Here is a 25,770-nt window from a genome sequence, read left to right on the forward strand (position 1 = left end):
CAATTTTTTAATTTTTTAAAACCGGTCAGAGTAACTTTCGGTACTATCTGGATACTCACCACCCCTGACTTACCGAAACTGTTAGCTAACAGATATGTATCTGTTAACAGCCAGCTAACAGCCTTCATTTCCAATTAGAGCATTGGGTATTATTTCGGTATATTTGGTATATTCCAATGAGAAACGATAGGTCACACTACGAGTCAGAGGAAATAAATACAAACAAATTTGGGCTGTGTAGCGGAATTTAAATTTAAACTTTATCAGCAGCAGTACTATCTGGCGAACATCTCGGCAAAAATGAACATAAATCTGCCGAATTTCAATGTGAAGAACCTGGTGAAGGAGGCGGGCAGCACGATATCACGAGTGGTGCAGGTGAACAAATCAATGAATTTGGGTGGCTGAAAAAAAGCGGGTGGTGTTGGACTTTCGGTGGATGGGGAAATGTCAGATGTCCCCCAAAACCGAGCTCAAGCACTTTTGTTGTTTCTTTGCCCTTTTCAACGCCTCTCCATCACTTGCAATGACCTTTTCAGCTCACGGAGGAGAAACTGGGCACCACGGAGCGCACCGAGTACGACTTGCACTTCCAGAATCTCGCCGAGCGGGCTGATGTGACTAAGACATGGACGGAGAAGATTGTGCGCGATACAGAGTCGGTGCTGATACCCAATCCGCAGAACCGGGTCGAAGACTTCATCTTCGAGAAGATCGAAAAGTCGAAGCCCAAAAGGTTGAGCAACCTAGAGCACCTGGCTCTGGACATGATCGAGGCTGGTGGCGATTTCGGCCAGGATCTACCCTATGGTCAGGCTCTGATCAAGGTCGGCCAGGCGGAACAGAAGCTAGGCCAATGCGAGCATGACTTTATAGCCACCTCGGGCATTTGCTTCACACAGCCGTTGCGCAAGTTCCTAGACGGCGAAATGAAGACAATTGGCAAGGAGCGCGGCATCCTGGAGACCAAGCGTCTGGATCTAGACGCCTGCAAGAACAGGGTGAAGAAGGCGCGCAGCATGCTGGGTCAGCAATCGGTGAGTGGGTGGGATGAGAAGGTTTTTTCTTTTTGCAAGGGGGAATGATTGATTGGGTTTCGTAATGGCTTTTTCACTCACGGTCTTTTTCTGCCCTCTGCTGCCCGGAATGTATAGAAAGATGGCATCTCGCCAGAGGCCGTCTTGGAACAGGTATCGAAACCTTGACCGAGCTCTGAATTTATGGCTAATCATAAGCATGAATAAGCAAATTTCTAATTGCGATTATTTTCCAGGCGGAGCGCGACTTGCGGGTGGCTCAGGCCGAATTCGACCGGCAGTCGGAGATCACCCAGCTGCTGCTGGACGGGATCAGCACATCGCAGGCCTCTCACTTGCGTCACTTGCACGCCTTCATCCAGACGCAAGTGCGCTACTACAAACAGTGCGGCGATGTCATGGAGCAGCTACAGCGTGAGCTGGCCAAGTAAGTAGAAGGAGACCGATGGAGGATGGCTGTGATTTCCATGTAGGCACCAAACGAATCTTTTCTTGCACACCAATACACCGAGACCCATCCTTGATGAAACCCGTGCTCCCTTCTGGTCATCTCACTGTGCGTTATGATATCTGCTTGTGGTCTTACAGAATGCAGCATCCCAAGCCACGCCTGCGCATCAATAGCGAAGACGTTGATTGTGGGCCTCCCAGCTCGGTGTCGATGCATTCCTGTGATTCCGATTCATTGGGGGGCACAGCCCTAGATAGCGATTTAGATCCCGATTTGGACAAGTCGCTTTCAAATCTGCTGGAAGACTTTCACATAGAATTCGATACGACAGCCGTCTCCACAGTTTAGGGGTCTTATAATTGTGATCTTAATATCAAATCGGATTCCAGCCAGTTAACATTAGCATTTAATTTTAAATCATACGTACTAGATAGGTTGCTGTTATCGGTAGTGGTTGCACCTTGTAAAGTCAGGTTTCAGACGCTCATCTCTCCATTTAGAGCCCGCAATCAAACCGAATCAAAAACTCATTAAACTCTGCATCTTCCATCAGCTTGGGAGGCCCCACGCCATACATTCCGCTCGATGTGAACGAGGCCAGTGCCAGCAAGTCCAACATATCGTCCGGAGCCGCCGCCCGTGGTCCGGGCAACAATCACTCTGCCAATATGGTTGTCCCTGGCCACAAGCCCAATCAGCCCATGCACGTCAGTACGGATCAGATGCAGAGGGCGCGCGTCCTTTGCTCCTACGACGCCAAGGATCACACCGAGCTTAATTTGAGCGCAAATGAGGTAATGCTTTTAAAGTAAATGCTCTATTTTAAGCAAGGCTATAATATAACTAATTTTCCAGGTGATTTTCGTGACGGAATGCTCACCAGTAAACGAGGACTACATGTACGGCAAACAGGGTCTTATGAAAGGATTGGTGCCACGCGCGTTTGTTGAAATGCTCGATGAAGAGCACGACGTCACCCTCTAAGCCCTCCAATTCGTTCAGCAATAATCAATCATTCAATAATCTCAACCAAAAGTAATGACAAGAAAAATACTCCAAGTACGGCAATACTTATACGTTAAGAAAGCAGAGACGATCGCGAGATGGGAAAGCAATTGGACAATTAGAAGATGCGGCCAAAGCGGCATTTGGCACTAGCAAGAGAGTACAATAATTTATTAGAATATACATACATAAATATATACAAGGCATATACATTCATGTGCGTGTTGTTAGAAAAAGCATTGTAGTTTAGCCTTCGGTGATAATCAAACCCAGATCCTTGCCCAAAGAGCTACGCTACTCAGTTGCACAGATCACACAGTTATCAAATATGCATTCTGGCTGCCTGAATAACCGTCAAGTTATACTTGTAAATTTTATGAAATTCTGATCATTATAATTGTTAAATCTTATCGCATATCTAAAGAGAAAGTGCTGTTTTATTAAGCTTCTCTACACTCGACAAAAGTATTATATATGTGTTATGTTTGTCTATATCTTAGTTAACAAGCGAAATTCTCTGTGCTTTACTATATATCCTATAATTATAAACGTAAGTATGCGATTGTTAATCCTATTATCTATATATTCTGCGAAGGCGTTTCCATTACTATTATCTAATATATTTAATACTTCCTGCTGCAATTATTATGTTACAAAATTTTGCGTGCAATTTTTGAAAGTCAATTAAATGAATATTGCTTGTTACATTTAAGGCAAAACTTTAAAAACACCAAGGCGCTTGATAGCTAAAAATTAACAGAAAAATATTGTTGAAGACGTACAATACAATAATTAAAAAGTAAACAACGATGATTTTTAGGTTTTCAGCAAAGAAACAAAGTTGTAATATGAAAAGCGAATTTTTAAACACAAACTATACTACATAATTACAAATATATGATCAAAATTAAATCCACAAAATGAAGTTTGTTTTATTTGATATTTCATTAGATGTGCAAATCTTATCGATAGCACTTACCAAGTGCTTTAAATTATATTTGTGAGCTTTTCTGCTTTAAAGGCATAGAGGTGCTTGAATTTCAAGTGTTTTATTATCTGAGTTCAGTTATAGATGACCGAGTATTTGTTAGTCATATGCTAAAACAGTTCAAAGATAGTGCATAATCAGTTTCAAAGATCTCGAAAACGAGCAATGTGTACTTTAGACTTTAGTGATTATTATTTACAAGACTTTATTGGCATTCATACTAGGGTAACAATCAGAGGGCTTAAAATTCGTATAAAAATATATTGTTTTAGTTTTGATCTAAGATTCCAGTCGTAGTCACTCCGCCATTTTCCAGAGTAGTTTTCGCAATGGTGGAAATCTTCTCATTTAGAGACCTATGGTGACTGGATGTGGCAGCCTGTAGATTCTTGATCACTCGATCAGACGCCTGAATAGTGAGTGCCTTGGTCATGTTGAGCTCGTGTTCTGCAGTTGGCAGATTTAGACTGACTGCACGAGATGATCGGGATTGCGTCACAACCATCGCGTATATGTCAATGGCTGCATTGGCCAGTCGTGTTAGCAAAATTTGTTCGTTAACTATATTTTTGTTGTATCGCAGCAATAGTTCTTCCACCGATTGTCCAAAAAGATCAATACAATGGGCCGTCTTTTTGGCATAGGGCAAGAGTTCACTCACTACGTGGCCACTCAGATCGGTGCCGCCCAAGCCGACGGTGGAGGCTGCCCGCCTGGAGGCCTCCTTGAAAATCAGTCCCAAATTGGCCGAGGGATTCTTGAACGCCCGCTGCAGTTCCTTGAGGTGGGAGCCGGCATATTGGATGCCAGTCAGCGCAATGAACAGCCGGAGAATGTCGTTGGTGCCCTCGAATATGCGGAAAATGCGCAAGTCGCGCAGGACTCGTTCCAAACCAGTATCCACCATGTATCCCATGCCGCCCAGAATCTGTATCGCCTCGTCGCAAACGTACCACGCGCTCTCCGAGGCATAGATCTTCGAGATGGCGGCCTCCAAGTGGTAGTCCTTGCTGCCGGCATCCATGTTTTGTGAAATGGTGAACGCCATCGACTCCGTGGCGTACTGCAGTATGTTCATCTGGGCCAATTTCTCTTGGATGGATCCGTAGTTCTTTAGTTTCTGACCGAACTGAACTCGATTATTGGCATGCTCTGTGGCCTGTTCAATGCACTTCTTCATTGTTCCCGATAGCGTAGCACCCATTCCAAAGCGACCGTTGTTCAATATGTTCATGGCCACCTTGAATCCGTCTCCTTCCTTGCCGAGCACATTTTCAACTGGAATTTTGACATCTTCAAAGTAGACTTCGGCCGTGTTCGATGCCTTGATGCCCATCTTCTTCTCGGGCGGACCATTGGTAACGCCACCGAAAGATCGCTCCACAATGAAGGCAGTGACTTTGTCCTTCTTTTCACCAGTCTTCGGGTCCACCTGCTCGGTCTGTGCGAAAACGGTCATGATCTCGGCAATTCCGCCATTGGAAATCCAGATTTTCGAGCCATTCAGCACGTAGTGTTTGCCATCGGCACTCTTCACGGCACGGCAACGAATGGATCCCGCATCAGATCCGGAACTGGGTTCCGTAAGGGCAAAGGCAGCGTACACTTGCTCGGCGGCCACCTTGGGCAGGTACTTCTCCTTCTGTTCCGGGGTGCCGTACAGCAGTATACCCTTGAATCCAATACTCTGATGGGCGCCAATCGTGATGCCCAGTCCCAGATCGTTGATGCCCACAATGGCGCACAGCCGGCCGTACTGGGTGTTGTTCAGACCGAGGCCGCCGTAGTCAGCTGGCACTTGGATTCCGAAGGCACCAAGCTCCCACAAAGCCGTTGAAGTGGCATCATCCATTTTGGCATTGGCATCGTTGCGGGCGGCGTCATTGACATCGGAGAAGAACCGTTCGAACGGATCAATCAGGCTGTTGGTTAGCTCCTTCTGCTCCGCGGTCAGGACATCTGGATATGGGAACACTTGGCTGGACACCAGAGACCCACGGAAGATGTTGGCCATAAAAGACTCATTCTCAGCTGCCTTCTCCTTGCTGCGATTGCTTTCCGCCCCCAGTTTGGGACTGTGCGTCGCAATTTGCCTGCAGAGTGTGGCGTTTCCTGCCAGGAACCTGGTACTTTGGATCGTCTGCCTCCACATAGTTTCAAAATTGTTTGGTAAATCGCACTTTGGACCGAGAGTCTACAGTGTGCCCACATTCCCGATCACCCCCAGCGACGTCATCACCGCGACTTGCGCAATTCGAATCTGGTATATTTTTTTCGTTGCAGCGGAGTATTCATCGTTTGGCATCTTCAACTCGGTTGGTTTTCAAATCTCTTGAAGCTTTTTCAATTTCAAAAAGTTGTTGGGGGTATGTTTTTGATCATAATACTAGTTATAGATACATAGCAATTCCTTTCATCGCATTTAAGATGCGTGATAGTATAGATACTACAAAGTGCATCTAAAGAAAAATATTGACTCGAACTTGATGATGGAAGAGAAACAGGATAAATCTTTATCAATCTGTTGATGCTGTATCCTGCTGTATTTGTTATTATGTTGCAAATAGTTCTTTACTTGCAACTGTTGATGAATACTTACTCCCACAAATAACAAATTGAAACACAAATCACGCTCTTAAATTGCAGTTTAATGTCGATAAATATGCGGCTTTTGAAAAGCGTACAAAAGTTCCCTTGTCGGTTGACCTTTTCTAATTCCCTTGTAGAAAATCCTAACTCATTTCTGTTTAGTTTAACAAATATTTACAATATATACACGGTTTTCGTTACAATTAATAATAGCTAGTTTCAGTTGATGCGACGTGGCTTAAAGTCTTTTCTTATCTATTACCGAAAATACATTAATTGCTGCCAGCAGCATTTTTGCTAAATAGTTCCTCTGTTTTTTTACAATTCCTTAGGATAAGTTACCGAAGACTTAAGCGAAATTCAGTTACAGCATTCAGATATATATCTCTGGAGCTGTCTATGTTCTCATGGTGAGCGTTTGGCCGACTGTCATGATAGAATCCAGGAGTGTATAATACCTGCCCATCGAAGATAATCAATTAATACGATATTGTAGTTAATTATATATATACTTACGATTTTCGCCCGGCGATAGAGTTATATGTATGTCCTCACGACTCAGCACAGGGGCTAAAAGTAAACATTTGGCCAAAGCCCAGACACATGTATTTTTGCGTTTTACCAATCATACGTGTAGAGCAACAACTGGCGAAGCTTGTGTAAATATTTAAATAACGTTCTTTATTTATTTTTGAGGTGGCTAAAAATAATAAACTCTGTTTTTTCGTTGGCTTAAAGCTAGTTTTTAACGGTAAGAGGTTACTGTTAAATTAAACGGCCTGAGGCTGAGGCGATTGCAATTATTAATTATTAAATTATACATACATAAATCAAATAAAAATAATTTAAAGAGGCCGCGCTTAAGCAATTCGTTTCCGTTCGCTGTTTTCTTTTCGTTTCGCACATGTCTTTCAGGTTGAGCCATGCAGTGGATAATGAACCTGCCGCCTACTAGTTTAAATGCTATCACAGTTTCAAAGTCGAGCATGCAGGAACAGTCAGAAGCTAGCTCATGCACGTTAAGAGAACTTTGTAATCGTTTGCTGCAGCTTTTGGGTTATGTATGCAGAGCGTACGGCTGCTGGGGCGGCTGCTGTTGCTGCTCAATGGTGCTGGGGGGCGTGGCAGCAGCAGCGGCCCCGCCTCCGCTGGGAACAATGCGTATCATACCCGGCTGGATCCTAACGTTCTCACAGGCCTCACAAATATTTAGTTGCGGATGGTTGCGGAATGTACACATGTTGCAGGCCCAAGAGTCGAGCCTCTCCTCCTCCTCATCCACGTCGGAGTCGGACAGGTATTCTTCCTCCTGTTGTGGCTGCAGCTGCTGTTGCATCTGCTGTTGTAACTGCTGCTGTTGCAACTGCTGCTGCTGTTGCTGCTGCATCTGCTGTTGTAACTGCTGCTGTCGCTGCTGCTGCAGGTATTGCTGGAACTGATAGTACTGGGCGTACGTCGGTGGCGGCTCCTGCTGCAGCTGGAACATTTGCTGTTGACTCTGCATCTGGGGCGTCAGGCAGGCGGAGGTGGGAGCACTGCTGTGGTGCTGCCCGAAGTCCTGCACCGGCTGGGATATGGGTGCTGCCGGCACCGAGTGCAGACGCAGTGAACTGGGCGGCGCCTGGACGCGAGCACCTTGACGCTGACGCGGGAATGGCTGTGGCTGATGCTGCGCCTGCTGCTGGGGAGCATTGCTGGCGGGTAACAGGTGCTGGCGGTTCGCTGGACTGGTCGCCGGACCAGGGCCATTCGCCTGTGGTTCTGTGGATTTAAAGAAACAGGGTTAGCTGTGATGCAAGCCAAAATGCTTTGCAATCATTCTTACCATTTAAGCAGTCAAGCATCCGCTTGCAGTCCTCAGTCAGTTGCTTGATATCTCTATCCAGTCTTTCAGTTTCGCCCACCGGCACCGGCTCAGTCAGGATGTTAATCTCCTGCTCCAGGACGAGCAGCCGCTTCTTGTTGTCCCTCAGCGCATTGGCCAGCTTGTCGCGCCGCTGCTTCTGCCGCTCAATAGTGGCGGCATGAGCTGAAATAGATACAGAGGAGAAGAGTTGATCAATTGATTGGCTGGCTAAGTGTGGAATGTGTGGCTCCGTTGGCCTGGCAACAAATGATTGCTGGGCGGCATTCGCATTACCAAATATTCCCCGCAGCTAGATTTATCTTTCTGTCTAACGCCTCTCATTTTATTACTCTGTTTTGTTGCTAAAAATAATTACCCCACCCCACCCGCTTGGCTACCGCTGATTGCGAGGGGTTCATAAACAGAATTTATATTTAAATAGATAAATTTAGTTAAAATGCGCAAGCAAGCACAACCAAAAATCAATCTAATAATAATTTATTCCTACGAAAAAATAGGTAAAAATAAATGAATACAAAAAACACACAGACAAAGTCGTTCGATGCATTTTGTGTTTGGCTTTTGGGCGACTGTTCATTTGAATATTTTTAGACGCTTGATAGATTTCCAACGGAAATAGCCAACAGGGCAGTGGGCCAAGGGATCACCGATCCAAGTTTATGTGCAGAATATGTCACATCATTATGTGGGATTCGCTGGCATTTTAATTGATAAATGATTTCGTTAATGGCTCTTACTTTTCTAGATTCCAATGTATTCTGCCCCGGTGGAAAATTCTTCAACAATATGAATGACATTTAAAGTGGTTTCTCGTGATAGCGTCGCGTGATTAAATGTCAAAGTGTAAGTGCCTTTTGGGCCCACGCTGCGTATGCTTAATACCTTAGTTGATCAAACGGAGAGATTTTCCTGGCCGCCTTCTTCTCTTTTCCTTTGTTTCTCTCTGTGGTATTACCACCCACACAAATCGCCCTGAACTTGAACGACTCGCGGCGAAAACAAATTGAAAACGTCGCAGAAAGAGCGGCCAAAGCGAAATACGTATAAATAATGTGAAAAGTGAGATGGGGGTACGAAATCGGGAAAAACATGGCCAAAGCCAGAAGCCACACAAAAAACAAAAGACATTTCGATCTATAGCATACGAAACGCGTGGGCGTTCGATATGGATAAGGATTTATACATACTCATGCATGTGATATGCAACGAAATTAAAACGCGAACAAATATATCATTATGAATTAATTGGAAAAAATATATGAATAAACGTGTACATCACTTGTTTATCTATCAATTTATTTTGACCAACAAACGTACGTATAAAAATCTCATTCAATACGACATCAACTATTGCTTTTCCTTTCTAGTGATCTCACTCACTACCAGCTACTGATAAGTTTCCCATCTCGTAGTTAATGACGTCAAGATGTATCTCCATCTAGAATAAGTTTGCTTTTGCTTTATAATTAAACCAGTTTCACAATCATCGATCGCTGCTTTTGATTCCATATCTTGAACACACCCTGCATCGATCACGACTCCAAGTAACCCCTGCGTTGTGTCACTTTGAACCCATTCCCAACAATCCCTTGAAGCAAATTGAACCCTGTCGCAAATGTTTCAGTTTGCGAAACATAAGACAGCCCAGTTCCCGCTAATTCTATTTCAGGGCGTAATTCGATTTCCTTATCAAGTGTAAACAATATTGGGCGAACCTGTTCGCTGATAACAAAAGTTCGGAGCCCAACTACGACGGCGTCTGGTCGATAAGCATTGGAATCCAACGGGCATTGGGACTCAATAATAACAAGAATGTAGATCCGAATTTTGTCAGCGAAGCAATAGACACTCTTGTTAATTTATTATACGGACCATTATTGTTTAAGTTCGAGCAAACTTTTGCAATCTATAACGTAATTTAGATGGATGACAATTTTAAATCAATGGGCTATACTAAAAAATGTTTTTTTAAACTTCTTCTAAAAGTACCACATCCCTTTCCTAGAGTATTTGAGTGGAAAATGGCAATAAAAAGCAACTAGGCCAGGCACGTGTGCCCCTAAGAGCACCGAGCTTCCTGCTATATGTACACATACACCTGCATTCAGATAAAGGGTAACCCACCTTCGCGATCGCATTCCTCCATGACTCCTTCGTAGAGGGGCATGGTGGGACTACTGTCCGTGCTGTTGCTGATCCCAATGTTGTTATTGTCGCTGGCTGCATGGTTGTTACTATAGTTGGATGCCACAATGTGGTTCTGCTCCTGCGTTGGATATGGGAACACGTCCGACGTCATATCGGCGTCCCCCAGACCATCTGCCACCACTGCTGCTGGCGGAGGCGGCTGTTGATTCGCCGGAACACTGGCCACCGGTTCACAGGGTGCGGCGTATAAAGGTCTTGGTCGAACGCTGCCCGCACTGAAGACACTGCCCTCGTCCGTCACAGTCAGCTGGAAATTCTTCTGCGTTCCACGGCGCGCGTCAAAACTAACGCTGGAGTAGGTGATCCCACTGCCCTGCCCACTGGGCGCCGGACCGGCGGTGATGTCAATGGCCGATTGCGCCGAGCCCGTCGGTTGGCGCAGGGTGAGATTGAGCGAGGTGAAGCTCTTGCGTCCGCCAGGGGCACTTGGTGACGCTGCCGAGCTGGGCGAGGGAAGCGGCGGCGTACACGTAGTCGTCGCCGGAAAGTCAATGCTGCGAAAATCGCGCGCGTACGGCGGCTCTGGCTGTAGCGTAATGACTGAGCGATGTCGCACCGGCGAGGGTTGTTGTTGCGTTGATGCGATTGCTGCTGACGCCGCAGCACCAGTAGTCGCCGTCAACGACGTTGGTGACGATAAGGGGGCCGCATTGAGCGAGAGCTCCGATTCGCTGGAGCTCATGGGACTGGTAAGACATGAGGAATCGTTGGAGAAGCTGCCGGGCTTCGGCTTGGGTGGCGGCGGAAGTGGCGGTGCCCGGCGCAGCGGCTTGCTCAAGGAAGTGGGCGTCAGCTGGGCCGCCTGGTAATCCCTCTGCTGACGCTGCTGACGCTGCAGAATCTTTTGCTGCAGCTGCGTGCTAAACTGACGTTGCAGATTAAGCGTCGTAGGTCGTGGCCTGGGCTGCGTATCAGGATGTGAGTTAACAACACCTGGCGACGTGGCCACTCCATTGCTCAGCCCTGCTTCCGGATGTGGTGGTGCTGCCCGTGACGGCTTGAGCGGCGTGGGAGGCTTGGCCTGCCTGTTCTGGTGGTGTTGCTGCTGCTGTTGCTGCAACACCTTTGCCGGATAACTTTGAACTGGGATGGGATGGAGCGCGAGCTCCTTCCTCAACATCTGGATACAGTTTTCGCGCTGATGGCAATTCTCATTGACGCATTGCGTCACTATGGCATCCGGTATCGTGGGGAACTCCTGCTTCATCTCATGAAACAGGTGCATAATACTAATGTTGGTGCAATGACAGCTCGGCTTGGCCTTGCCACTGGTGGCTTCCTGTTCCTGCTGCGGATGCGTTGCGTGATCCAGCAGCTCCAGCTGCTCATAGCTCCCGCTGCGGCTAGCGGGACTATTGTGATTCGGGTGATGACTGGGATTGGGACTCTGGTTCTGGTTCTGGTTTTGGTTCTGGTTCTGGTTCTTCCGCTGAAAGTGCTGATTGATCGCCTCAGTTAGGGGGTTGCCCTTGCCGACTGTTTTGCCATTCAATTGGTGGGTGTTTGATCCGGGCGGCATTGGTGGTGTAGCCGCCATTTTAGGCCATCATTTGTCACAGCTGGAGACCTGGAAAAGTGCAAAAGAACCCATCAGTCAGGTGCTTGGCTATAATTCAATTACCAAGAGGAAAGGAAATCGATTTCTCGGTTCACTCATTCGAGATTATACCATTGCCCGATTTAGAACATTTACTAAGCGTGTTGCGAGCACTTTTTCTATTTCGTTTTTTGTTTTATCATTTTTCAAAATAATAAAAAAGCTGCGGATAAGCAGAGACGGCAGAGAGATCTCGGCCAAAATGACATGGGATATTTAAAAATATTTATGACACAACGTAGCCGTGCCATATTGTCTATATTCCGCTTTGATTGACCAAAAGAATGGGCCATTGTCAAGGATAGCACAATTAAATGGTCACACATATATGTATCTGGTAAATACTATCTATTGCCGGAATAGATAAGTTAGTGGCGCCTCATTTCACTGATATGGCAAACTATACATATCCAATCGCTGATGCAGACAAATAGTGATTAATAAACGGATTTGGTAATAGGAATTCGAATTAAATACACCATTTACTCATTATTTGAACATATTAAATATAGCACATACTCAAAATGTGCGTAATTCTTAGTTTTTGTTAAAACTTACATTGTATATAAGTAAATTGCTTTTTATTATTAATTGCGAGTGATTGAACCCAAAGATTACACTATGATATCTGTTAAAAACATTTAATTTCATAAAATTTTCTTTAGCATTTATGAAAGTTTATTATTTATGTTGCCAAACTTATCACACAATTCCACTTTTAATATTTTATCGTCGTGATAAAGCACTGCTTGTTTTAAAAATTGGTTATTATTTTCATACATGTATATATATCTTATGATGTGTTTTATTTCGTTGCTTATTAATTTATTTTGGTCGTATTTAATTTTAATTGTTTTGCTTAATTTTTTTTCCGTATACACCACTTTTAATCGTAAGTGCGAAAATCTCCCGAAGTTCTCGTTACAAAAATCAATCGGATTTCAGTTTGCTTCGAACGCGTTTGAACGCTTTAAATGCCAGCGAAGAACTGAAATACAAATATCGCACATTTTGAGAACCAAAGGCCTACGAATCGAAAAGATCATGAGCAGCAAAGAGGCATCATGGTGCTTGTGTGTGGAAAATGTTTGGGAGAGCGTAAACAAAAGGTATAATATATGTATATATTTATTCCTGAGAAAATTGTCGAAATTCGAACTAAAACCCAGTGTTAACAATAAAGATACTGAGAAGCAAAACATTTCGTGAATGTTTTCTGAAGTACACAATGTGAATACTTGATATCAAAGTGCATATCAAGCATACGCAACGTGGAACAAATAGGATATTACGCTAGGTAATTCAAAATAAATGTGAGAAAAATAATAGATCCCGTAACGAATCAATTAAATCATTCAATATTTTTGCCACACCAATACCACTTTGTAAAAGAAATTTCGATCTTTCTCTTAGCCGCTCTCTTTTATAAAAATAAATTTTTGTGTGGGTGTTTCACACCAACACTGCCAAGCTAAGAAAATTGAATGAAATATTCGAAAAAGCGCAGCAACAACAAGAAAGCCTGTACATATAAAACAAAACAAATAAACCAACAAAAATAAAAAGAATGAAGGCACAAAATTAATGATATGCTGGCTAAGGTGAAAGAGTTGAAGACGCAGCAAATTCATATTAAAAAGCGAAAACCCATCAAGTGGGATAAGCATTTAATTGCTGTCCATCAACGACCAAATGAAAATCGCTTAAATTAGCCAGCAGCTTAGCCAAGTATAAGAACCGCCCTCGCAGCCCCACTTTTAGTCAGACAAAATAAATAAAAACAAATAATAAAGCAAAGAAAAACCATGTCAGCGACACGAAATCTATACAAAAAATGTATAATTCATTAAAATATAAGCCACCAAATTGGCGGCGATGGCGCCTTTAATATTGGCCAGCAAAACATAAATAATAAATTTTCATTTTATATACATTTCTCACTTTCCAGTGGCTGTTTATTTTAAAATCAAAAGCAAGCTGTTTTGGCCCGCGATAACAACATTTTCAAGTTGCTAAGGAAATTAAGAAGTCATTAAAGATAAACCCCAGAATATGATGAAAACAATTCTTCTTGTCTTCTATATTTGTTTGTATTTTTTTCTCTAGTTCCATAAAATTCCAACATCATTTTGTGGGGTACTTATAGACGGATGAGCGGAACACGTAAATTGCGATCTGATATTTGAAAATATTTAGACAATTTCTCCGTTTTTTTTTTGTTTTTGGTACGAAATTTGGTGGGAAAAGAGATGAAATCGGAGGGGGAGGGGCAGGGATCGCCAAGGGGTCGATGGGAAGGCAATGAAAATTCGTTTTCTGTGCTCTTAAGATTGCTACGTTTTGTTTGCCAGCTCCGTCTGCCTCTCAGTTTTCCCCCTTATTTTTCCTTATAGCGGGTGGCAGACAAACAACAACAAGCATGGGGCGATCGACTGCAGACGTAAACGACCTTCACAATTAGCCAGATATATGCAGGGCAGATAGGAGAGATACAGATACAAAGATACACCCATACAGACGCGATGCCCAGAATGCACAAGCCAGAAAATCGGAAATCGACGTCAAATATTTCGCAGGCCATAGTGTATATAAGAAATTGAGAGTACTCGTGTGGAATGATAATGCTGTGCATTATACATATCTTCATATGCACACACAAGAGTACAGTGCGGTTCGGATTTGCAGAGATATTACCCAGAAATCTCCATAAATCATGAAAGGCCTAGAAATAAAATCAATTATTATTATGATAACCCATGGGAAAATAGTTTCTGGAAGTTACTTTAATATAAACTTCTATACCACTTATGATTTTTAACAGGCTATTGTTTTGTAATTTAACAAAATTTATGTACAGGAATTCTTTGTTTTAGTTTTATAAACCTACAGTTATGCTACGCACTGTTTGGACATTATACCTATGGTACAGGTAAAAGATCATTTGTATTATTCTATACTTCGTTTTTTATTTTATTCTGACTTTTCGAGGACACGCAAAACAAACATAAAACCAGCTAAGAGCAACAAAAACCTGAAAAAAGAAATAAAAGTTCGCACTGTGTGCCAAAAACATACAACAAAAAAAGTTTACAAAGTCATTAAAATTATGGCAGCTCACGATTGTTTAGGTATTTCGGATTGTGAGGGAGTGAAATTTCGGTGGGTGTGTAACTCTTGTAATTAGTCGAGCAAAATTTCCATTCATTAAAATGCCTTTGTGAAACTCTTGATGGCAGTGCCTGTGAGCGCGTGTTCTTTGGCCGATTTACATGAAATTGTCTTATGGGAATTTCCAATGATTACATTTCGGTATTCAGAAGCCAGTGAACTTTGAATGTTCATGAGGCTCGTATTATAAATCTGCATAAAACAGCTGTTAATTGCTTTACTGCAGATCTTGTACTTTACAAACCAGTTTTATCCTGAAAGTCATGGCTTTTTCCGGACTTTTAACTAGAGCCAAATCTTTAAATGGTATTTCTCCAAGCCTTTAGTTTCCAGCCAAACCAACGTGTAATCTCCCTGTCTATCAACCCAATAGGTCTGATAATATCTTAGCCCGACTGGGGAATTACCATGCCGTGTTGGCGCCCTCGAAGACTTTAAGGTATCGATGCATATTGACCGGAAATCTCGCTGTCTGGCATGTCAAAAAATAAACATATATAAATAACAAAAAATCGCCAAAAATATGCTTGAATACAAAAATAATTGCGAAAGGAACTACGTACTAGAGGGCGTCCTGCCCGCACCTTCAACTTGCTTTTGAAACACAAAACATATGGACAGACGAAATGAACTGGGAAAATAAGAGGAGATGAACCGAAAAAAAATAACAAGGGGCTGCAGTAAATAACATGGAAAACAACTTTCACTTTGTCGCAAAACAACAAAACGACTCGGAAATTAAATAAAAAGAGATAGAGGAACGTAGAAAAGTATGTGAATTGTGAAAATTATAAATCAAATGCAGAGACATGAAACGGAATGGAAGCAGCACACAAAATACCAAAAGACGAAAAATGGAACGAAAATAATTTTATTTTGTATTTTGGTGCTCGCTCGCCGATTTTCTTTTGCTTTTCTTGCCTCGCCAATAATTTGAAGAGGCGTTTTGCGGAATTTTCTGCAGACGTCAGGCCTTGACGTCATTGCCGAATTCTAGAATTGAATATGGGCATGGGAAATCAAAATCGGCGGGGTAATGGAATGGGTATCGCAATGGAAAATCAACGTGGAACACCTCGCCTGCCTGCTGTGTAAACTAATAACTAATACAACAAGTTATTCATTTATTAAAACACATCCATATGATCAGGCCGCCGATCGCCGCAATTTGCCTTTTTCAAATTGTGAAAATAATCGAAGCGGAGTTATTTTTAGTCGATGTCCAAATCCAACCAGGTGTGTTGCGGTTGGCGGGGGGAAGCCCACCTTATCGCGCGACATTTGTGTCTCTTCGCAACAGGGGACATATGTACATATATTTTCCTCAACTCGCCCCTTCCCGAAACAAAATATCAACACAATTGCTGGCGATAAGATAGATTTGAATTGATGGGAAAGTTTTCATTGAGACCGCTAGAATATACTGTACAGTAGTCACTCAAAATAAGAAAAAACACTTAGTTACTAGACTTTTAAGTACTTGAGTAGGAGAGTATTACATTATGAAAAGTAATATGTAATCTTAGCTATTATATCAGAAGAGCATTAAACTCTGATATATCAGCATGACAATCAAAAAAGCTGCATGTACTCATAAATAAAGTAAGGTAGGTAATAATGCGTATAATAAGCACTATCGCACCGCATCATACAACAAAAGCATCCATTAAGTTCAATTCATTTAAACAAATGTAATGATGAAGTTTTTATGTTTCTGCTTATTTGGTGTCCAAAAAATCATTTTATAAGCGACATTTAGTGGAACTCTATGAATCTTAGCTTAAATACATACGAATGTACGTACATAAGTACTCACAATCTCGGGTATTTCCAAATTTATAATGGAATTACATTTTTAGTTCATGATAAGCACACATAAATTATAAGTCATTTAAATCGGGTTTTATTTATGAGGGGTTTGTATTTATTAAAATATTTCCGTGACAAAGGGTAGTTTTGATGCTATTGAAAATAAAATAAAATATTGAACAGGCTTGTCGCTCGAAAGGAGAGTTACCGCTTAAATACTGAAACTGAATTCAGATAATCACAAAGAGATGATGGGTTTTTCTCTCTCTGCTTTATATTTGCACTCTCAACTGTTGAAACGCCGGGAAATTCCCGCAATTACAAGAAAACCGCCACATAAACAAAGTCACAAAACGGAACAGAAAAAAATAATAAACACTCGAAAAAAAAGAAGTCAATTTCATATTATTTTTTTATTTTTAAGAGTTACAGATCGATTGTATATTTACAAGCTGCTCTTATAGATATGACCAAAAGTTTACAAGCAATTTGATGTATGAATGTATTTCTAATTCATTACGATCAGATCTCTTAAATATCACTTCTGTTTTTTACAGTGCATGACAAGTGCAAAAACTTGTGAACTTGTTTTCTTAATACGAAACTAAACCGAAACAACAACAACGAACAGAGAGCGCTCATTGTTATTGATAGTGGGAGAAAATCTAAAAGCACACATAGGAAATCAATATTTGCACTTTGCGATTAGAAGCGGTTGGAGGGGGGTTGAGTGGGCGGTGGGTGGTAGGTGGTTTCGTTTACATATTTCGAAAAGAAGGCCATTTCGAGGGAGTTTTAGCCGTTATCAATAGGCGGAAATACGTATACGCATGTACGAAAGGGTAATACAGTTACGTGCAGTCTTGCACAGACACACGAATACCAATGTGCAGTGCGAGTGCGAAAGAGACACGTAATGGCTGTGTTAACGGCACAAGATAAAAACCAGCTAGCCAGCGTGGGAGCGAGCGAGAGGGAGGGTGAGAGCGCGAGAGAGAGAGCGAGCAAAAAACAGGTGACATTGGCAGCTACGCAATAGTAGATAAAAAATATACATATATAAAAACAACTGAGATCGATTGGAAAAGTGAAATGTTGGAAAACTTGGTATGGCCCCTCCCCCCTTAAAAACGCATTCACAACATGTTGCCTGTGTGTGAATGTGTTTATTTATTGCTTTTATTTGGTGCACTAGGTGATCTGCTTGTGTGTGCGAGTTGTTTTTCACAATTTGTTATTTGCACACAGAGCAGATCCACCCACACCTGCGCAGCTCTCAAAGGTATGTGGTTGTGTGCATGAACAGAAGAAGCAAAATCCAGAGATTTGCGATTTGCATTCTTTTTCTCCGTTTTCACTTACCAAATAAGTTAAATTCTTGGAGTTTTCCAATATTCCTTTGTTCCCCGCTCTTTTTGCTGTTGGTTCTTTGACATTCAATATTGTGATTTCGATATTTCGGTGCTTTTCAATCTGAATTTTCACTTTTGCACCTTCGAATATTTAGTTGGCTTTGTTTTCGTTTTGCTTTTCTCACACACTCACAACTACACGCACAGTTCACGCAAAAGCTCCGATTTGTTTTAATTTAGTTATTTATTTTATTTGTCGCATTAAACTTAATTAAACGTATATTTTCACGTCGCTCTTTTCGCGATCACAAAACAGAAGTGTGACCGGAGAGGAAGGGGCAAAAAAACGCAAGACTTTGAGACCTGTCACCACATTTAAAAATACCAAATATTTTCAAATTTACATTCCCTTAATTTTACATTAATATATAATAATAAATACAATAAAAAAAATATCTAATGGAAATTTAAAAAACTTTTTAAAAAATAAAGTTTAGCCGGCAAACTCGTATGTTCCTTAAATGTGTGGTATATTTTGTAGTACCACTGATTTGCGTAGTGTTGACTGGGGAAGTGTAATCACAGTGTTGTGAAGCGCCGCAAGTCCGTTTGATTTCCGATTTGGCATTCGAAATTGTTTTTCCTTAATTTTCCTCTCGAATAAAAGATTTCTAGAAATGAAGACCACGCCGAAGAAGAAGGAGATGTCCCTGCGCCTTCGGGAGTCGCGTCGGGAGGAGCAGAAACCAGAGACGACCAACCAACCGCCGGACGACGATGCAGAGTCGGATTTGCCCATTCGGGGCCGTCCCTCGAAGAAGCTGCTCCTCCAGCAGCAACAGCAGCGCCAGTTCCAAGTCAAGCTGGAGCCAGATGTCAAGGCGGTTACTGCGGGCGTCAGCGGAAAGCCGTCGACATCGTCGAGTGCAGCCGCCGCCGCCGCCGGAGGACGCATCAAGGCCAGGAGAGTGCTCTACAAGAAGAATGTTGGCGGAGCGGCAGCAGCCCAGAAGGCTCCCGGCGAGTCCTACGTGATGCGCCTGTTTGAGCGTAGTTTGGACCTTTCCAAATACCAGGATGGGACTCCTTTGTACCCCATATGCCGCGCCTGGATGGCGAATCAACCCAGAAATCCCGCTGTGGCCGCTTTTCAAACAGATGGTTCTTTTACGGCCACCAAACGTGAGGACAACGGCGAGGAGATCCTGTCCCAATTGAAAAGCGGTGAGATGAAGATGCTCACGCAGCTGCCGCAGCCAAAGTCCACGGATCTACCCATAATTCCGCCTCGTCTGGAGTTTAGCCAGGAGGAAAAGAAGCGGGAGAAGGCTATGGAAGGGGCAAGTGCTTTCGATCTGCTTTCCTCGAATGTGAACCGCTGGAAGAAGGTGCGCGGACACTGGCTGAAGCATATCAAGAAATACGAAAAGGAGCGCTATGAAGTTATTGACAAGATTATGAACGTGGTCTGCAAGAACTGAAGCTTATCTAGGTGATTTCGGAAGGGGTATAAAGAATGCAAAATGACCTGGATTAATTGTAAAAAAAAAGGATTAAAAAAATCCTGTTACCACTGAATTGAATATATATGCGAATAAGATGATTTTACACTTTATATATAATAAATAAAATTAAACTTGTCAAATAGACTAGTGCAAGTTTATCAAGAAAACGATTTAACATTTTTATGCTGGCAATTTTGTATATTTTCATGATTTAAAAATAAAAAGAAGACTAGAGCTGTTGTGTACTTGTATTCAAAAAAAAGAGGTAGAGGTAACCGAATCTGACTTGAGTAGGTAATTCCAATCTTTTAGAAAAGAAACACATCCGTTTGTCATTGACTTGAATAAATGTTTATTTGTATTGGTAGAAGATGCGTTCCCATTGCGGTTAAATTAGTTCTAGTTTAGAGCTGGGTGTGAAGTTATCATTATTATTTTGGGTTGGCAAATGCTGCTGGATTGTTCTGGTTCCGATTTTGATGTTCTTCGGCTCGTCGCCGGTGCGCCGGTCCGCAGCCCCCTGCCATTTGGTTGGGGGTATACACATTAGGCATCCTGTGCGCCTATTCGACCTTGAGCAGCTCGACGTCGAAGGTGAGGGTGGAGTTGGGCGGAATCACGCCGGGGTGGCCACGGCTTCCGTAGGCATAATCCGGCGAGCAGATCAGCTTGGCGCGCTGTCCAACGCTCAACTGGGCAACTCCCTCATCCCAGCCACGGATGACCTCGCCCTTGCCGATGGTGAACTTGAAGGGCTTGTTGCGGTCGCGCGACGAATCGAACTGTGTGGGATTGAAGGTGGATCGTTAGCTGTGGCTCGCGAGGACCGGGACTAGTACTCACCTTGGTGCCATCGTCCAGGGTGCCGGTGTAGTGGACCGTGACCTTTTGGCCATTCTTGGGGAAGGTGCTGCCTGCGGGCAGGAAATACAAAAATGGATGTGAGTGAGCGAGACGACCATAATGTCGCAGGTAATTTTCCGAATTGTGCATCGCGAAAATGCACTTCATAGGTTAGAAATGCCGGTAGTTTACTGCATTTCTTGCTGGTTTTAATCCAATCATTAAGTACTCACCATCACCATTAGCAATTGGAACCACTTGTACGCCCATTTCGATTAGTTTTTTTCTAGCAAAATTCCGAGCGGAAAATAAGCACGTTGATTTCAGTTCGTCGCGTCGCCGAATGACAGCTAGTGGTGGGCGATGGTCGGTGTGTGGGATACAGCATATCGATTTATTATCTAAACTAATAATCGATAATCGCAATTTTGTATTTGCGCGCATTAGTTTGAATTTGAATCCTAATATAGGATAAATAAGTAAAGTTAAAAATTATTCTAGAATTAGATTTTTTTCATGCGACTTTTTCTCTAGAATAAACGAGATGTGTATAAAATAAACATAACTAGCAATATTTTATTTCAATTCAATTTTTGAATATCTGTCACAGTTTAATTGCCATTACTCTCACCTTTGTGTGTGGGGCTGCCGGTGCGAAGACCACTCGTCCCTCATCATCCTTATAGTCGGCGTAGTCAATGGAGTAGATGCACTCCATGCCCAAGGCCTTCTTCTGTCGAGCGGAGTAGAAGCTGGTGCAGAAGGCCACCATATGGGGGAAACCCTTGGATCGGCCCAGGTCCATCAGAGTGGCGGCCAGTCGGGAGCCCAGGCCCTTGCCCCTCATCCAGGAGGCCACGCTGGTCACGTCGGAGTACAGCGCCTTCGAGATGTCATAGCGCTCATGAAGATTGACTTCCCGCTTGACCTTCATTACTAAATGATATATGCGGGTCCAAGCGTTATCCTCCAGCTTCGTTTCATCTAAGCGTAATGCTCCCGCACTTGCATTCTCGGGGTAAATAGCACATGCCATAACTAAGCCCACAATCCGGCCACCATCGTTTTCGTCGAGGGCCACGAGGCTGATGCCCTCTGCGATCATTGACTGGTATAAGGCGTCGTTAATCTTCTCGTTTTGCAGGTGAACGGGTTCCCCGCTGGAATGGCACAGAGGCTCCGCTGTATAGTACTCATCCCTCAGATACGATTTCACGTTTTCATAATCCTCAAGGCACATGATGCGTATCGTGACGCCTTCCATTGTCGTGGGAACCATCACTATCTGGAGCTAGCTAACCTCTAACCGACAGAAAAACTAACTCACGGCTTTTATACATCAGCGCTGATCTCTGAGAATGTTTTCAAATTTCTTATCATATATGTATGTACATATATGTATGTTTAAAAGTTCATGAATGTGGCGAAGAGATAATTGTTATCAACAGGTTTTAGTTTTATTTTTAATGAAATAGTAGACTGGTTTCTGCCAAGTGATAAGTTGATAAATTCATAATCAACACTATCTCTGCATAATAAAGTAGGCCATTCTTCACTTTATAACTTTATTTTCTCCGTATGGATTTAAGTTTCCAGCACCACTATATTTATCAAATGTCAAGTGCAAAGTATCTAAGGTTACACCTTTGCTTGAAATTCGTAAAAGTTGCTAGTTTTATTATTTTACGAAAGTAGGAAACATTACCAAATAACTTGCCTGTGGGCTTCGGACGGTGTTTTCTCATGGTCCGTTGTGCACGGAACCGACTCCGTGCGCACCGGTTGTCCCGGACTACTGACCATGTAGCGGAATTCGCCATTATACGTAAACACGCCAGTACCATGGCACCCGACTGCGTACGTTCCAAGCCGGTTTACAACGATAATGGCGGCATCGAAAAATGTCTCGTGCTTTCGGATTCGCTGAATGACCAACTCGACTGCCTCCGCCGGCGTTTTGCCCGCCCGCATGGCCTCCACCGCAAGAAGAGAGGGCAGGAAGCGCATGAGGATGTCTCCATCGCCAGTGGTCACAGCGGCGCCCACTTCGTTATCCGCATAGGCAGCGGCGCCGGGTATCGAAGCGTCTCCAACACGTCCAGGTATCGTGTGGCGTAGTCCGTTGGTGGAGGTGCCCACGTGGATGTAACCCTTCTCATCGATGGCGGCCATGGTGATGGTGTCGTGGTTATCGGGACCGATCTCGATCCGCTCGGATTGCGTGGCATTCGCATCCCATGTGGGCAAGGGATTGTAGGGACCGCAGGAGGTCCTCGGATCTGGGTACACATTTCGCCAAAAGTTTGGTTGGCAGTTGTGCGACGTCCAATTTTGCCAAATCGCCATGCTTTTGTCCGAATTCAGTGATTCGTTCTGGAATCCCATGGCAATGCCGAAATCGTCTGCCCCGTCACCAACTAGAAGAGTGTGTAGCGTGTGCTCCATGACATGCTGCGCCACCTTGATGGCACTTTTGACCCGGCGCAGATCTCCCACAGCACCCACCTCCATGGTGCCTCCATCCATAAGCAAGGCATCAAGGGACGTATCTCCGCGCTCGTCGGGATTGCCGCCGTAGCCAACGGCCATGTCGCATTGCAGCTTTTCGCACATGGAAATACCGCCCACAACGGCGCTCCTCGTCTGTCCAATTCCGCCTTTCTCCAGATTGAGCAGTCGCCACGCCTCCTTGTTGGCTTCTGGAAAGTTCCAGGTGTTGATAACCATCGGCAGAAGCGGGGCCGTGGATCTCTGTCCAGAGTTCGTTACATGGTAAGTACATAAAAATCTGTAATAGTTTATATATCAAAAACGATGCATTTTAATCAGTCTTCATTTCCTTACCTAACAAACAATACCAGCAACAGGATGCCGGTCAATACCGCCAATAACTTCATAACTTTATTTTTAAGACTGTTGGTTTTCAGATGAATGAGGTGTTTTTATATAAAACGGAATCACCAAAAGCGGGCATTATAAAAATATTTAGCACTCGGATAAATTTTCACAGAAAAAAAAAGTAGAATAATAAAATAATAAAATTGAATAACCTTTCAAGCAATACTGAAAAGAAAATTAATGTCTGCATATAAAATTTAAAATCCAGTTAAGCATTTGTTAAATAAAAATAAGACCAATTTAACAATGGAACGTATATTACTGAGATTTTAAGATATTTAAGAGAATGACTCGAAACATTTTATCAGTGCGGAATAACGTGATTGAATTAAAAAGTATTTTGCATAATTAAAAGCACGCATTTCCGAAAAATCCAGTTATGCTGATATTTTCATTTGCTTATCAGATTGAAAAGTCCTAGGCCTACCAAAGGAAATTCTTTTTTAAAAGTAATCAAAGAAAATGGATTCCACGCGCATCTCTAAATAACGACGCCATAACCTTGGTAGCCTACTATTGGGTTTTTGCTCACCTTGGAGCGGGTTCATCGTGTGCAGTCCACGCGGATTCAAACATCTCCGAATCATCAACTCGTCGTTGTTTTTGGTCAAAAGTAAGCTCGCACCCATTTTGCACTGAGCTTTCTTTTAATGAACCCACAGCTGACAAGGTTAGGGCTTACTCAATTAAAAATATTTTTTCTATGGTAGGCCGGGCCTTATCAATTGACCTGGTATATATTTAAATTTTCGTAGGTGGTTCTATGTGGCGAAGAGGAAGTTGTTATCAACGGGATTTGGTTTTATTTTTAATGAAATAGGATGGTACGCTGATCAATTCTTTTAGTAATAAACATTTTTCGAATCCGGCTTTGAAGAAACATACCTTAACTGGGGAAAGTGAGGACTTCGTATAAGATTTTGAGATTCCTGCCAAGTCATACGTTGATATATTCATAATCAGCACTATATCTGCACAATAAAGAAGACCATTCTTCATTTTATAACTTTATTTTCTCCGTATGGATTTAAGTTTCCAGCACCACTATATTTATCAATTGTCAAGTACAAAGTGCTTGAAATGCGTAACAGTTGCTAGTTTTATTATTTTACAAAAGTAGGAAACATTACCAAATAACTTGCCTGTGGGCTTCGGACGGTGGTCCATGGTCCGTTGTGCACGGAACCGACTCCGTGCGCACCGGTTGTCCCGGACTACTGACCATGTAGCCGAATTCGCCATTATACGTAGCTACGCCAGTACCATGGCACCCGACTGCGTACGTTCCAAGCCGGTTTACAACGATAATGGCGACATCGAAAAATGTTTCGTGCTTTCGGATTCGCTGAATGACCAACTCGACTGCCTCCGCCGGCGTTTTGCCCGCCCGCATGGCCTCCACCGCAAGAAGAGAGGGCAGGAAGCGCATGAGGATGTCTCCATCGCCAGTGGTCACAGCGGCGCCCACTTCGTTATCCGCATAGGCAGCGGAGCCGGGTATCGAAGCGTCTCCAACACGTCCAGGCATCGTGTGGCGTAGTCCGTTGGTGGAGGTGCCCACGTGGATGTAGCCCTCCTCATCGATGGCGGCCATGGTGATGGTGTCGTGGTTATCGGGACCGATCTCGATCCGCTCGGATTGCGTGGCATTCGCATCCCATGTGGGCAAGGGATTGTAGGGACCGCAGGAGGTCCTTGGATCTGGGTACACATTTCGCCAAAAGTTTGGCTGGCAATTGTGCGCCGTCCAATTTTGCAAAGTTGCTATGTTTTTGTTGGAATTCAGTGATTCGTTCTGGAATCCCATGGCAATGCCGAAATCGTCGGCCCCGTCACCCACTAGAAGGGTGTGTAGCGTGTGCTCCATGACATGCTGCGCCACCTTGATGGCACTTTTGACCCGGCGCAGATCCCCCACAGCACCCACCTCCATGGTGCCTCCATCCATAAGCAAGGCATCAAGGGACGTATCTCCGCGCTCGTCGGGATTGCCGCCGTAGCCAACGGCCATGTCGCATTGCAGCTTTTCGCATATGGAAATACCGCCCACAACGGCGCTCCTCGTCTGTCCAACTCCGCCTTTCTCCAGATTGAGCAGTCGCCACGCCTCCTTATTAGCTTCTGAAAAGTTCCAGGTGTTGATAACCATCGGCAGGAGCGGGGCCGCGGATCTCTGTCCAGAGTTCGTTACATGGTAAGTACATAAAAATCTGTAATATAAACTATATATCAAAAACGATGCATTTTAATCAGTCTTCATTTCCTTACCTAACAAACAATGCCAGAAACAGGATGCCTGTCAATACCGCCAATAACGTCTTCATAACTTTATTTTTAAGACTGAGGGTTTTCCGATGAATGAGGTGTTTTTATATAAAACGGAATCACCAAAAGCGGGCATTATACAAATATTTAGCACTCGGATAAATTTTCACAGAAAAAAAAAGTATAAC

The 25,770-nt window shown here is 43.4% G+C and overlaps 8 protein-coding genes across 12 annotated transcripts; 2 read left to right on the forward strand and 6 right to left on the reverse strand.

Annotated features, from left to right (window-relative positions):
- Positions 1–186: 186 nt before the first annotated feature.
- On the forward strand, positions 187–3,380 carry LOC122613132 (endophilin-B1). Of its 4 annotated transcripts, none has more exons than XM_043787161.1 (6): positions 187–378; positions 540–1,037; positions 1,155–1,190; positions 1,274–1,464; positions 1,626–1,830; positions 2,344–3,380. In XM_043787161.1, the coding sequence occupies exons 1-6, from the start codon at positions 301–303 to the stop codon at positions 2,470–2,472; spliced, it is 1,137 nt and encodes a 378-aa protein (XP_043643096.1). In that variant the 5' UTR covers positions 187–300; the 3' UTR covers positions 2,473–3,380. The 4 variants fall into 4 exon arrangements, with proteins under 4 accessions (XP_043643096.1, XP_043643093.1, XP_043643097.1 ...); XM_043787158.1 differs by lacking the exon at positions 1,626–1,830 and adding an exon at positions 2,042–2,282 and having other exon boundaries at positions 2,344–3,371; XM_043787162.1 differs by lacking the exon at positions 1,155–1,190 and having other exon boundaries at positions 2,344–3,377.
- A 289-nt stretch (positions 3,381–3,669) lies between these two features.
- LOC122612946 (very long-chain specific acyl-CoA dehydrogenase, mitochondrial) lies at positions 3,670–5,681 on the reverse strand. The gene has a single exon (XM_043786863.1). The coding sequence runs from the start codon at positions 5,631–5,633 to the stop codon at positions 3,750–3,752; it is 1,884 nt and encodes a 627-aa protein (XP_043642798.1). The 5' UTR covers positions 5,634–5,681; the 3' UTR covers positions 3,670–3,749.
- A 471-nt stretch (positions 5,682–6,152) lies between these two features.
- LOC122613599 (putative uncharacterized protein DDB_G0271606) lies at positions 6,153–18,402 on the reverse strand. 2 transcript variants are annotated; one of them, XM_043787836.1, is made up of 6 exons: positions 18,082–18,402; positions 10,062–11,712; positions 7,896–8,099; positions 7,241–7,831; positions 6,587–6,640; positions 6,153–6,528 (listed from the first exon to the last, which is right to left on the reverse strand). In XM_043787836.1, exons 2-6 carry the CDS (start codon positions 11,680–11,682, stop codon positions 6,500–6,502), a joined length of 2,499 nt encoding a protein of 832 aa, XP_043643771.1. In that variant the 5' UTR covers positions 11,683–11,712; positions 18,082–18,402; the 3' UTR covers positions 6,153–6,499. The 2 variants fall into 2 exon arrangements, with proteins under 2 accessions (XP_043643771.1, XP_043643770.1); XM_043787835.1 differs by lacking the exons at positions 6,153–6,528; positions 6,587–6,640 and having other exon boundaries at positions 6,731–7,831.
- A 256-nt stretch (positions 18,403–18,658) lies between these two features.
- On the forward strand, positions 18,659–19,746 carry LOC122613600 (protein lin-37 homolog). The gene is made up of 2 exons (XM_043787837.1): positions 18,659–18,674; positions 18,739–19,746. The coding sequence occupies exon 2, from the start codon at positions 18,749–18,751 to the stop codon at positions 19,550–19,552; it is 804 nt and encodes a 267-aa protein (XP_043643772.1). The 5' UTR covers positions 18,659–18,674; positions 18,739–18,748; the 3' UTR covers positions 19,553–19,746.
- Positions 19,747–19,904: 158 nt separating this feature from the next.
- Positions 19,905–20,807, reverse strand: LOC122612771 (peptidyl-prolyl cis-trans isomerase Fkbp12). Its single transcript, XM_043786590.1, has 3 exons — positions 20,653–20,807; positions 20,420–20,490; positions 19,905–20,358 (listed from the first exon to the last, which is right to left on the reverse strand). Exons 1-3 carry the CDS (start codon positions 20,687–20,689, stop codon positions 20,140–20,142), a joined length of 327 nt encoding a protein of 108 aa, XP_043642525.1. The 5' UTR covers positions 20,690–20,807; the 3' UTR covers positions 19,905–20,139.
- Positions 20,808–21,023: 216 nt separating this feature from the next.
- On the reverse strand, positions 21,024–21,698 carry LOC122612769 (arylalkylamine N-acetyltransferase-like 2). Its single transcript, XM_043786589.1, has one exon. It carries the CDS (start codon positions 21,696–21,698, stop codon positions 21,024–21,026), a length of 675 nt encoding a protein of 224 aa, XP_043642524.1.
- Positions 21,699–22,105: 407 nt separating this feature from the next.
- LOC122612768 (putative N(4)-(beta-N-acetylglucosaminyl)-L-asparaginase GD10667) lies at positions 22,106–23,338 on the reverse strand. Its single transcript, XM_043786588.1, has 2 exons — positions 23,264–23,338; positions 22,106–23,207 (listed from the first exon to the last, which is right to left on the reverse strand). The coding sequence occupies exons 1-2, from the start codon at positions 23,314–23,316 to the stop codon at positions 22,121–22,123; spliced, it is 1,140 nt and encodes a 379-aa protein (XP_043642523.1). The 5' UTR covers positions 23,317–23,338; the 3' UTR covers positions 22,106–22,120.
- Positions 23,339–24,443: 1,105 nt separating this feature from the next.
- On the reverse strand, positions 24,444–25,769 carry LOC122614205 (putative N(4)-(beta-N-acetylglucosaminyl)-L-asparaginase GE19290). The gene is made up of 2 exons (XM_043788730.1): positions 25,586–25,769; positions 24,444–25,527 (listed from the first exon to the last, which is right to left on the reverse strand). Exons 1-2 carry the CDS (start codon positions 25,639–25,641, stop codon positions 24,444–24,446), a joined length of 1,140 nt encoding a protein of 379 aa, XP_043644665.1. The 5' UTR covers positions 25,642–25,769.
- Between the last annotated feature and the right edge of the window lies 1 nt (position 25,770).

Source organism: Drosophila teissieri, chromosome 2R (genome assembly GCF_016746235.2).
Source record: "Drosophila teissieri strain GT53w chromosome 2R, Prin_Dtei_1.1, whole genome shotgun sequence".
In the NCBI taxonomy this organism is placed as follows: domain Eukaryota; kingdom Metazoa; phylum Arthropoda; class Insecta; order Diptera; family Drosophilidae; genus Drosophila; species Drosophila teissieri.